Source organism: Chrysemys picta, unplaced genomic scaffold, assembly GCF_011386835.1.
Source record: "Chrysemys picta bellii isolate R12L10 unplaced genomic scaffold, ASM1138683v2 scaf291, whole genome shotgun sequence".
Lineage (NCBI taxonomy): Eukaryota > Metazoa > Chordata > Testudines > Emydidae > Chrysemys > Chrysemys picta.
The window spans coordinates 34,665-47,394 of record NW_027052998.1 but is presented as its reverse complement, the minus strand read 5'-3'; the positions used below and the strand labels follow the sequence as shown (position 1 = coordinate 47,394).

At 61.2% G+C, this 12,730-nt stretch overlaps 1 protein-coding gene across 1 annotated transcript in view; it reads left to right on the top strand.

Annotated features, from left to right (window-relative positions):
- The window catches only part of LOC135978501 (kinesin-like protein KIF21B), a gene marked incomplete at its 5' end in the record, with an annotated part of 29,856 nt that extends 24,367 nt beyond the window's left edge, over positions 1-5,489 (top strand). Inside the window, 4 exons of the mRNA XM_065579433.1 lie at positions 681-710; positions 2,561-2,591; positions 4,672-4,807; positions 5,305-5,489. Of these exons, the coding sequence (XP_065435505.1) occupies positions 681-710; positions 2,561-2,591; positions 4,672-4,807; positions 5,305-5,489 (382 nt within the window). The remainder of the gene's footprint in view (positions 1-680; positions 711-2,560; positions 2,592-4,671; positions 4,808-5,304) is intronic.
- Between the last annotated feature and the right edge of the window lie 7,241 nt (positions 5,490-12,730).

Here is a 12,730-nt window from a genome sequence, read left to right as displayed (position 1 = left end):
CCCTGCTCAAAGCAGCACCAATCCCCAACTAAAGCATCCCAGCCAGGGCTTTGTCAAGCCGGACCTTAAAAACCCCTAAGGAAGGAGATTCCACCACCTCCCTAGGGAACCCATTCCAGTGCTTCACCACCCTCCTAGTGAAATCATTTTTCCTAATATCCAACCTAGACCTCCCTCACTGCAACTTGAGACCATTACTCCTCATTCTGTCATTTGCCAAGCTCCATCCTCTTTGGAACCCCCATTCAGGTAGTTGAAGGCTGCTATCAAATCCCCCCATATTCTTCTCTTCTGCAGACTAAACAAGCCCAGTTCCCTTAGCCTCTCCTCATAAGTCATGTACCCCAGCTCCCTAATCATTTTTGTTGCCCTCTGCTGGACTCTCTCCAGTATGTCCACATTTTTTCTGTAGCGGGGGGCCCAAAACTGGATGCAATACTCCAGATGTGACTCACCAGTGCCGAATAGAGGGGAATAATCACTTCACCATGGGCTGGCACTTCAGGCCTCCCTGTGCTGAGTGGAGGTGCGGGGCAGGGGGTAGATCCCCGGACCAGGCTTGTGATCATGGGTCTCTTTCTGAACACCCCGGCTCAGGACTTCGGACGTTGGCTTCACGCCTCCCTCATCCCCTCCCACCAGGCCGCGCAATGACCGCAACGTCTTCTCCCGCCTCACAGCAACCAGAGCCAGGGCTCCGCGCTGGACAAGTAAGAGCCTCGCGGGGCAAGGAGCGGGTAGGGGGGTGAAGCTCCAGGGAGCCCAGCCCCAAGAGCAGTGAATGGCAGACGGTGACTCCCATGGCTGTCCCCAGGTACCGTCCCCGCTCTGCCTCGGGCCCGGCAGTCCCAGCTGGAGTCAGCCGCAGGCTCCTGCCGGGCTCATGAGCGACCAGGGCGAAGGCAGAGAGCTGCAATACTGGTGCAGTAGAACTTCACATGGGGCAGCATCTCCCTGGGCAGGGGCCCTATGCCAGACCTGTCTATAACCCCATTGATATGGAGGGGGGGGTCTTTGGTCCCCCTCTACTGGCTGGACCTTGTCTCGGGGCTGCCCCTGAGCTGCCAAGCCTGGGCCTTTAGCTCAGGCAGAAGCAGCTGCTGTTGAGAGCCTGGGGTGGCAGATGCCCTCCCTGTAGATGATCCAGCTGGAGGCTCATCGTTACATTGCACTGCTAGAGCCCTCAGAACAGGCCCGAAGCGGTGCCCTGGCCTTTAGCGTTGTGTGCACACACGTGGCAGTGCCCGGTCCCCCGCTGGGCCCGTGGGGATCCCCTGGGGGGCTGGGGCTGTCACAAGCCCCACTAGCAGCCCTGGGCTCTTTAGCTCCTGCTGGTAGCTCTGGAGGGCCCTGGTTCAGGCCCCAGTGTGTTGGCCAAGATGGCGGCTGTCACACTGGCTGCTGGCAGAGGAGAATTTCACCCGCAGGGACGCTGCTGGGTGGGTTTGGCTGCAGTTATAAAGCGGGTGAGGTGGGTCCAGGGGGCTGCTAGCTGAGGACACTAAGCCGCCATCCCGTCCCCAGCGAAGCATGGGGCTCGTCGGCGCTGGGCTTGGCAGGGGTCCCCAGGCGGTGGGGAAGCCATTTCCCAGTCGGCCCTACCCCGGTTCTGTGTGGCACTGGCTGTGCCATCGCACCTGCCCCTTCTGGGCCCTGCTCCCTCTCCCACTGTGCTCTGTGGGGAGATGCCGGCTGCTCACAGGTCCCGGTCCCCCTCAGGAGGTGACGTGGCTGCTCTGGGTGGGGCGAGCTTTCCGCCAGGGGCCCGTAGGTGCTCCGATTGCTCCTGGTGCCAGGGGCTGTGACCCTTCGGAGGTGGGGTGGGGGTGCTCTCCAGTGGCAGCCTTTGGTTTCTACGGAGGAACGAGCCCACCTTAGGACTGCCTTTGACCGTCACGGGCCAGCCCCTGCACGGGTGCAAATTGGCCTAGCTGCCGTGGGGGCAGCAGAGCGGCTTTGATTTACAGCTCCCGAGGACCTGGCCCTATGGGAGCTGGTAGCAACCACCTCCCATCTGCCTCCCTGCAGAATCCCAGTTTGGCGGCGATGTTCTAACCGGGGGGAGCCCATGGCGCTGCCTGCAGCTCAGGACCAGCCCCTGGTCCCCATCCTGCCTGCTATCAGACCGCACGATAGCGCAGAGCCGGACCGTGTCAGAACACCCCAGCCGTACCCCAAAACCAGGAGTGCGGAACCTGAGGGGCTAGGTTGGATGGCTGGTGGCAGTGATGAGACAGGGGGGACCATGGGAAGATTAAATGAAGACTGGATGCAGGAATCCCCGGGCGAGGCCTCAGGCCTGCACTGTACTGGTCAGACTGGGTGATTGTAACAGTCCCTTCTGGCTGAATGACTCCAGTCCAGCCTGAAAGATCTTGTGTCCGAGCCACGTGTCCCTTCCTGCTCCTCTGCCCCTTTCCTCTCTGGTTTTCTGTGTCCGCTCCTCCCTCTCTATCCCGCTAGCTTGGATGCAATAACAACACTCCACTCTCTGACTCCGTTGCTGCCTCTCTCATCCGGGATTTTTTCTCCCGTAATCCTGCTAATTTTTTGTCCCTAGGTCTGACGACAGCGATTCCTCTGTCTCGGAGGTGCTGAGGTACATACAACTTTCTATTGATTAGAACTCTCCTGCTTCTCGCATTTCCCTCCCCCTGCCCTGCATGCTGAATCCGTGCTGGCCAAACTCTGGGCCTTGCTTCTTTGCTAAATCTATTGGGACTCTGTCCTGGTGCTGCTCTTGCTCGCTGTGTGTCCCTCTTTCCTTCTCTCTGCTTCCCCGCATGGCCCTGGCATGCCGTGTCCGGCTGTGGAAGTCCCTTTCTGCCTCTGGTCTCCAGTGCCTTAAGGTCTGAGCCATCGTCTTGAAATGCAGTGCTGGGTGTTTAAGCGGATAGTGTACGGTGCTTTCACTGAATGGGGACAGCTGCATGCTCTATTCTGCCTCGAGGGCAGGGCGGGTAGTGATGATATCTTGCGCTGTGTCTGGCCTAGCTGCAAGAGGCAGGGCAGTCCAGCTGTTGGAGCCGGTGGATGCTTGGAGGGTCCAGGCTATGATGCTTTCTTTGGCGGGGTCTTCTCTCGCACCTTCAGTTCAGACATCTCCAAGCACTTGACAAACGTGGCTTCAGCCTCCCAGCACCCATGGTGAGGCTGGTCAGGATTGTTATCCCTGTCTTGTGCCTCGGTTTCCCCATCTGCAAAGAGTAAACACCTGGGGTGCAGCCTCTTGGCACCGAGGATCCTGTGGCTGCTGCTGAGGCCTGTGCAGCCTCCCAGATATATTAGAGCAGCCTTGGGATTGCTCTAACTCACTGCAATCTCCCAAAGGGCTGCTTGCCAGCTATGCCACAACCCAGAGTTCCCCTAATGGGGTGTGCTAAGGCCCTGGCTCTGCCCCCAGCATGCCTGGGTTTGCAACACGAGCCACATAGAACCAATTACACTAGCCCAAGGCAGTGTCTGTGCCAGGAGAACTCTCCTTCCCCCATTCCCTGCACATCAAAAGGGCCAGGCTGGCAGAGGAGCATCTCCCCACTGGCCTTTGGGTGCCTATTTGAGACACCGTGGGCCTGACTCTGACACCCTGAGCACCATCAGCTGGAGTAGTGGGTGCTCAGCGCCCCTCAAAAAATCCATTCCAACCATGCCACAAATGTGCCGTGTGACCCTGGGCTAGCCCTTTCCCCTCCCTTTGCCTCCGTGTCCCCACCTGTAATCCAACCCTGCTGGGAGGAGGGGAGGTGCTTAGAGATCCTGGCTGGGAAGCTGCTTTGGGGCTATCAACCCTCTCCATGATGGGCTCTTCCACCTGGGCTCTTTTCTCAGGGGTGTCGATTCTCATGTGCTCAGCGTTCTAGAACCTCCCTCTGAACTCTGCTCACAGCCCCATTGGCTGTTGCTGGGGCAAAGCCTAGAACTGGTTTGAGACAGGATTGTCTCCTGGCCAGGGAGCCAGGATTCCTGGGTTCTCTCCCTGTTCTCGGGGGATTGAGAACTCCTGGGCTCCGTTCCCAGCTCTGCCATTGATTTGATTGTGACCTGTTAAAAATCCCTTCCCCATCTGCCAAAGTAGGGTGAAGCTCATTGCAAAACCGGAGTGGGTCAGATGGAGAGAGGGCGCTTCCCCCCCGCTGGCCACGGGGTGGTGCCCTTATGCCCCACATAGCACGGCTGGAGCAGGGCCCCAGTTTGTTCAAGCCTGGAGGTTCTGGGGGTTGGGTCCGGAGCCAGCCTGTCCCTGCTAGTCTCTGACTCCACAGGGGATGGGGCAGCGTGTGCCATGCAGCAGCCTGGACTCTATTGGCTTCGGGATCTTGCCTGGATGGGGCACAGAGGCCACCCACAGCTCTCACGGCCGGAGGGGGGTAGCTCATCTGTGCCAGCAGCGAGATGGCCGGGGGTGAAGCCCGTTTCCTTTCCAAGCCCCAGCCCCAAGCCAAGGCAGGGTCTGCACGAGTCCCTGAGCCCTTAGCACCGATGGGGTGTGACCTGCCCCGGGGGGCCTGTCTGGGGAGCAGGCTGCCCAGCAGCTTCTGTCTGTGGTTTGCTTTGCTCCGGAGCCCCACTAGCAGGCCCTGGCAGCCTCGTGGGGCGGGATCTGCCTTCGTCCTGGGTCACCCAGCCAGCGCCCTCCTGCTGACGCCCTTGCTCTCTCTCTCCCACGGAAAGGGCCTCATTAACCCCGTGGGCGGTGCCAGGAGCACCCGGACAGCCCTGTTGCAGTGCATCTCTGTGGCAGAAGGACACTCCAAGCCCGTTCTCCGCGTGGACGCCACCGACGAGCTGCTCTTCTCCGGATCCAAAGGTGCGCGCCTCAGGGGCGGGCCGGCTGCTGAGCTCTGGGTGTGATCATTGGGGAGTGAGCCTGTTACCCAGGGGAGGGGCTGAGCCACCCCAAACTGCGGGGGCAGGACAGGAGCCTCTTGCTCAGACGGCACCGGCCTGCCTGAAAGCCACAACGGGCCGGTGCAGTTCTGGGTCCCCCCAGCAGAGGGCAGCAATGCTGCACGAGTCATTAGGCTGAACAGCTGTGTGGTGACATCCCTGAAGCGAGTTGTTGGGGTCTCTGCCCGGTTCCTAGTGGCTGGATGTTCACCTCGCACCTGGCACTAATAGACCCTCCCCCCGTTGGCAGGTCTGGCAGAGGTGCCAGAGGCTGGATGGGCCACAGGGACTGAGCTCCCCTGGGGCACTCGTGGGAGCAGGGGGAGGCGGGGGGGAGGGAGGGAGGAAGCCATGGGGATCCTTTGCTGAGGACAGGAAGGGTCCCGCAGTGTCATGTGCTCCTGCCTCCTCCCGCAGACCGGAGCTGCAAAATGTGGAACCTGGTGACGGGCCAGGAAATCGCCTCGCTAAAGGGCCACACCAATAATGTGGTGTCCATCAAGTACTGCAGCCACTCAGGGTTGGTCTTCACTGTCTCCACCTCCTACATCAAGGTGTGGGATATCCGGGATTCGGCCAAGTGCGTCCGCACCCTCACGTAAGTACCTGACGCACCGAGGCTGCCCTGTGGGCCTGGCCAAGCTCGACGCACTGCCCTGCCAGCGTTCTGCACCCAGGGCAGCATTGCAAAGGCCAGGCGGCCGGGCTGGTCTGCAGGGCTGAGTCTAGGAATGCTGCAATGCAGGTCGTTCTAGCCTGGCCTGGCTCGTGGAGGCTCCGTGGCTTGGTGCTCTGCTCTCAGGGAAGTTGCTCCTCTCGTCTGTTTCGGGGGGCACCGTGCACCCTACAGTTGCTTTGATCAGGGATGGGTAATGACCCATCTGCAGCTGCCAGCACCGTTTCCAGACCCCAGCGAATCAGCCCCTCTCTCTGGTGCCCAGCCACAGACTGAGACTTCTCTTTTAGGCCTCCCCAATCTGACTGGCGGGAACAGGAGCGGCGCCAGGGTTTTTGGCGCCCTAGACGGGGGTCCTTCCGTGCTCCCGGTCGTCGTCGGCAATTCAGCGGTGGGGGGGTCCTTCCGTGCTCCCGGTCGTCGTCGGCAATTCAGCGGTGGGGGGGTCCTTCCGTGCTCCCGGTCGTCGTCGGCAATTCAGCGGTGGGGGGTCCTTCCGTGCTCCCGGTCGTCGTCGGCAATTCAGCGGTGGGGGGTCCTTCCACGCTCCCGGTCGTCGTCGGCAATTCAGCGGTGGGGGGGTCCTTCCACGCTCCCGGTCGTCGTCGGCAATTCAGCGGTGGGGGGGTCCTTCCACGCTCCCGGTCTTCGGGTCACTTCGGCGGCGGGTCCTGGAGCAAGTGAAGGACCCGCTGCAGAATTGCCGCCGAACACCCGGAGCGCGGAAGGACCCCCCGCCGCCGAATTGCTGCCCCTCCCCCCCAAATCCTGGTGCGGTCGCCTAAATGGAAGCGCCGGCCCTGGGCGGGAACATGCCTGGGCTGCCTGTCAACATCAACTCCAAGCCAGGGGTGGGGTTTGTGTCGCTCCGCCCTGGGCGTGGAGCTGGCATGCCTGCTGGTACGGGTCTGGCTGGCTGCGCGGCAAGGCACCTCCCTTGGGTGCCGAAAGCTGCTGCCTGGGTCACCCTTGCTGTGCCGTTGCTCCCGGCTTGAGGGGACGTGGGGCTGAGCGGGGGGGTCTCATCCTGGCACCACTGGCACTGCATATGGCCAGGAAGTGGCGTTGCTTCCCCCTATAGATGGCTGGGGACAGACGCTGTCCAGCAACCATGACCTGGTCGTCACCGGCTCCAAGGATCACTACGTCAAGGTACCCTGGGACCCTCCCTCCCTCCCGCTCACAGGCAGCACAAGGGGCCTTTGAGCCCAGGAACCGCTGCTTGTGCCAGCCCTCCCCACTCCCATGCATAGCCGCTCTCCTGTAGGTGCCAGCTACAGGGGCTCGCTGCCCACCGAAGGCCTGGCGAGGAGGGGACATGCTGGGTGGGGTTGTCCAGAGCGCCCAGCGTCGGCCTAACTCTGCTCCCATGGGGGGCGGGAAGGAGCCGTTCTGTTGATCTCAGCGGGCGCAGAGGGAGGCCAGTACTGAGCACATTTGCAAATGCCACCAGGGTCTGAGAAATGCCATGAGCCCCCCAGCGCTCGTGGCCTGAAGGATCTGGTGGCTTTGCAGCTGGCCAGCGTTCCCGTCCCCACACCTGCCAGGTGTGTCTGTGGGTCACGGGGAGCAGGGTCTGTGCACTGCCCCTCAGAGCGTCCTGGAACCCAGATCCAGGAAATGATGGAGGAGCTGCCATGTCTCAAAGTGCTGGGCAGCTCGGCAGCCGTGGAGACCAGAATTCCAGGTGCCCGGCCCAGGCCTCCCCTCCGCATCCCCCGCTTCCTCCTGACGCCTCACGCGTGGATGGTAGAACCCACCTCCTCCTGCCCGCCGTGGCCTCTGCTGAACCTGCTGCCAAGGAGGCTATTTTGTCTTTGCAACGTGGCCCCCTGCCAGCCGGATGCTGAGCTGCGCCCGCACGTTGGCCACCAAACCATTGGAGGAGGTGGAGATTTCCAGTCCCAGCTGAGCCGGGCGAGGTTTGAACCCGCGACCTGTATCTCAGCCCTAGTGCTGAGCCATCGTGTCCCCACATGGCCTCTGCCCAAGGATCCCAGCGTGGCGTAAGCAGGCAGAACCCTGCCGCTGCCAATCCATCCCTGTCTCATTTCACTGGGCCGTGGCTCAGCATCCCAGTGGTAGCTGTGTGGTCGGACGCTCTCGCCATCCCCCTGCCTTGCTGAAAGGGCTGTTGCTGGCCTAATGACCTGAGAGCGACTGGTCTCCTTTGCCACCGGGGTTCACAGCAGCTGCCCTCCGGGCTGTTGCCTTGCAGATGTTTGAGATTGCGGACAGCGTGGTGGGGAACGTCGGCTCCACCCATAACTTCGAGCCCCCACACTACGACGGCATCGAGTGTCTGGCCATCCAGGGCGACGTGCTCTTCAGCGGCTCTGGGGACAAGGGGATCAAGAAGTGGGACCTGGAGCAGCAGGAGCTCCTCCAGGTACGGAGGGGGACGAGCAGGAAGGCCCTGCTGCTGGGCGGGGGGCAGAGAGATGGGCTAGACCTGCAGCGTGCCGTTTCAAGGGCCAGTGCCAGGGTCTGGAGCGAGGACTTAGAACCTGCTGGAGAGTCACTGTCCAGTCTGGAGCGTGCTCCCGCCGTCCTGGGGGCAGAGGATCAGAGGGCAGACACAGGGACTCCATCCCTACGTTGCACATGGGGCCTCCAGGCAATGGAAGAGCCCCGGGGGTTGCAAACGACAGTGGCTGGCAGGGTGGGTCCCGAAGGCAGTTTACAGCCGTGGGCAATGCACGGTAGCCAGTTCTATAGGGCTGGGCCCCACCTGCTGCGGTTAAAGGGCTCAGTGGCCTATGGCGAATGGGGACAGGTTGGTCTGGGGGTAGATAGCGCTCGGCCTTGTCCCTATTTCTGACCCCGGTGAGTGTGGCTGTCTGGTCTCCGGGCCCCACAGGCCGCGGTGCCTGGCTCTCCAGGTCAGTGGTGGCGCGCAGCAGTGCGGGGATGGCCTCCGGTGGGTCTGGGATAGAGCAGCAGCCGAAGGGGGCGTGCAGGCCGGTGCTGGGAGGCAGGAAGTCTGGCTCTGCCATGAGACTTGGCTAACATTTCAGAGGCCTCCATTGATTTTTTTTTTATTTTTTTTTTAGTGGTGGGGGGCTCTGTTTTGGAGAACCTACCGTGTGCCCGCCCGGGGCTGGGTTGTTCAGAGGAGCTGGGCACTGTGGGAGTCAAGGGGAGCAGTGGGGGCTCTGCTCCTCTGAAAATGGGGTGGTTGGGGTGTCCCCCAAAATGGAGCTGCCCAGAGCTAGTCACCATTTGTGGCTGTGTGACCCTCCCCCACAGTCTCTTCCCTACGGAATGAGGCTAATGCTCATTTTTCTTCCCACTGGAGCGCTGAGGATTGATGGCAGACAAATAATTAGAGAGATGGGGGGTGAGGGGAATCTCTTTTTTATTGGACCAGCTCCTGTGGGTGGAAGGGACAAGCTTTCAAGCCCCACCCTGGAAGAAGAGCTGAGTTTGCAGACTTGTCCCTTCCCCCCACACACACAGAAATTGGTCCAATCAAAGAGATTCTCTCCCCCATCTTGTGTGTCTCGTATCTGGGTTGCCAGCATGGCTTGGATTGATTAGAGCTTGGAGATCCCCTGGTCAATCCCAATGAGCAATTGTCTCCTGGGGCGGAGCCCTCTTCTCTCCTGCTGAGCTGCTTCTGTAGCTCACCAGAGTCCCCTTGTCTTGAATTCATATCCTCGGCTGCTGCTTGATGAGAAATCGATCGGAGCTTAAAAATTCCAGCTCTCAGCCACGGTACAGATGTGGGGGGTTTGTCTCAGCCCATTACAGAGCCAGCAGCCAGCTGCAAACCCAGCATCTGGCTCTGGCTGCTGGCCTGACCCTGCCCTGGAGCTCAGGGGGCAGTTTGGGTCTTGATGGCCCCGGCTGGCAGCGTGGATCGTGGGCGCTCACTGGCTCTGCCCTGTCTCTGTGCCTGCCAGCAAATCCCCAACGCGCACAAGGACTGGGTCTGCGCCCTGGCCTTCGTCCCTGGCCGCCCCATGCTGCTGAGCACCTGCCACGGGGGCGTGGTGAAGGTCTGGAACATGGAGAACTTCACACCCGTTGGGGAGATCAAGGGCCACGACAGCCCCATCAATGCCATCTGCACCAATTCCAAGCACATATTCACTGCTTCCAGGTGAGGGTGGTGGGCTGGGCTAGGCCCCTGCGGCATGGGGGAGGGAGGTCTGACCCCCAACTCACCCCAGTGCAGCAGAGCTGCAGGAGCTCTCCAAACCCACTGTTGCTCCCCGCATGTGGCAGGGCCTGGAATGGCGCTGGGAGTGAGGGATGGGAACAGCGCCGGAGCCGGGCTGCAGGCGGTTTGGTGTGGGGCAGCAGTCGGCTGCAGGGCCCCCAACCCCTCCCCATCTAGCCTCTCGTCTCCTCCATCTCTCAGCCATTGTTAGGTCGCCCCACAGTGAGGCTCTTCTGCCCCATCCAGTTATGCCAAGCGCTGGTCCTGCCCTGCCCCGCCATGCTTTTGGGATGCTCTTGCCAGCTCCTTTGATGTGCCGGGACTAGCCAGACCTGGTGCTGCTGGCCCTGCCACCCTCAGCGCAGAGAACGGACTTCCTGCCAACCGGGCACCAGCTCCTCCTCGACGGTGCCTTGTGCATCTCCAATGAGAGCACCACCGCCCCCTCCTTCTGCTCCCCAGCCCCTGTGCACAGCCCTGGCCCCCAGAGGGGGTCCCCAGGTTCACAATGTCTCTGGCACCGTCTCTGATCTCCTCTTTTCCGACCATGTCCCTTTTCTCCTTTCCTTTCTCTTCCCTCCCCCCCCCTCTGTTTCTCTCTGTGCCGCAGTGACTGCCAGGTAAAGCTATGGACTTACGTGCCTGGGCTCACCCCCTGCCTTCCTCACCGCGTCCTTGCCATAAAGGGGCGTGCCACTAGCCTGCCTTGACCCTCCTCCTGCTCTCTCTGGCTCTCACCCCCTCTGGCTCTCTCTCCTTTTCCTTCTCTGTCTCTTCTCTCTCCGCTCTGGTCTCAGCTGCTTCTTAACAGTATGAGATTCTTTTGGATTTTCCCCCCATGTAGAGCTCTTTGCAAGAGGAGACTGTCCTCTTGCCCCCCACCTCCCAGTCCCCCAGGTGATTGGATTCAGTGGCCAGCTCAGGGGTTTGCCCATCTGACTACTGCTCCTCCTGGGCCACTGCTGGGGGGATCCCCGCCCCATCCCCACCCCCCACTGCGTCACTGGCCACTGCCAGTGAGGTGCCACTGGCTGAGCCTCCGTTACTGGCAGAGTGCCCTGTTACTGGCGCTCTGGGGGATTATCCCGCTGGCGGGAAGCTGGGCGCATCTGCTCCCTCCTTGCGCCGGTGCCCGCCCGCCTGGGGCACAGCGGCCTTGCTCTCCTGGGCTGCAGCGTGATGCATTTGGGGGCGGGGGAGTTGGGGGCAGGGCGTGGCCCGTAGCTGATTGTACTCGCTGTGCTGCCTCTCCCAGCTGGGGCGGCGGCGGCCTCCAGCCTCACTTCCTCTCTCTCTTCCTTCCCCAGCGACCTGACAGTGAAGCTCTGGAGCCGGAGAAGATTGCTGAACGGCCTGACCTAGGCACTGGAAAGGCCGGAGCCAGGGCGACTGTCAGGCTCCCTGGCGGGCCCAGGCCCCAGCCCCTCTCCCTGGCTGTGAAGAGCTGGGAGCGGCCTGGCCTGTGTGTGCTCCAGTTTCCAGGACTCTGGGGTGACGGCGTCTCAGCTGGGGCTTTGTGAACTGCCCGCTTCCACGGCTAGGGGGCGTCGTTCCCGTCCAGCCCCACGCTGGGTTTCCATGATGCAGAAGGCTTTCTGCTGACCAGGGCGTGGCCAGGCAGTGCTTCGGGACATGGCCTTGCCAGCCACGGGGAGGACCCCAAGCTGAGAGACTCAACGGGATCATTCCAATCTGTCCCGCAGCCCGTTCAGCAGCCCCAGATCCTGGATGTGCGAGAGGGATCCTGCCACCTGCATCCTGCTGCTGGCCTCTGCACCTCCTGGGTGCCTGGGGTCTCATTCCTTCTGCAAGCGGCTGCAGGCCCCTCTCCACACTTCATCGTTCAGCAGAGCTGGGATCTGCCGGCCGGTACCGAAATACAGAGAGGACTTGTGTGCTGCTGACCTCAGCCTAGCACCAGCAGGGTGCATGGAGCCCCGTTCGCAGCACTGGCTGTGGTACCCTCCTGGAGCTGGGACTCACTCTGTCCCATCTGCTACCATGTGTGCTGCAGGGGCAGGGCTGACTAAGGTCTAGCACCCCATGGCTCACCCCTTTCAGGCCCCCAATTAGCTGTTAGCACCGTAGAGCCAGAGTGCTAGCCCGGTTCCTACTAATCACTGGTGACAGGGCACAGTATCCACTTCAGAAGCCGACTCCTTTAGCCCCCAAAGCCTTGGGGGAAGCCTGTGGTTCCGACAGGTCCCATCCCTTATGCTCCTCAGGACACAGTAGTAACTCCCCTTCTGAGGGCCCTGTTCTGCAGCCCTTATGTTGGGCAGGGCTGTGGGCCTGCAGCAGGAGACTTTGCTTGGCAGCACTCCCCAGCATAAGGGTTACAGACCTGGGGCCGCACTACTCGGAAGGTGGAGTCTCATGAGCAACGGGGTGTCCCAGCACTGCCTCTCTCCCAGGACCCTGTTTCCTTCCTGGTCCTTTACACTCAGCCCTTCCACCTCCCGCTGACCCCCATTTCAGGTACGATCCCCCAAAGAGCACAAGGGTCAGTTTTTTTTCTCTGAGCTGACAGCGTCTCCCATGCCACCACCCCCTTCAGCCCTAGAAACAAAGTCACTTGCTTTAAGATTCCAAGGCAAAGTTTCTCTCTGGCAGAGCTGGGTTGTGGGACCCAGGGGAGTAGGACAAATGGCCTTCATCGGTGGCCTCTTCAAAGGCAGTGGGCCATTGGCACTGGGACTGACCTAGAGCGGGACTCGTTCCACCCCTCCCTGCCATACCCCAAAGTTCCACCCAGCGATTCTTCTGGTGCCCAGCCCTGCAACTCTTAGCTGAATTGTCCCATGCCTCACCCTGTTCATCCAGGGGCTCCTCCACCTTCCACTACAGCCCTGCTTTACCCCGGGACAATGCCCAGCCTGGGGTGTAGTGTGTCTGCATGATCCCCACCAGGCACTGGCAGGAGCACTGCTTTACATTAAGGTTCTTTTGGTGATGGGCTAACCTTACCCCTGTCCTGCATTTCCAGTGTGAACAGCTGTAGA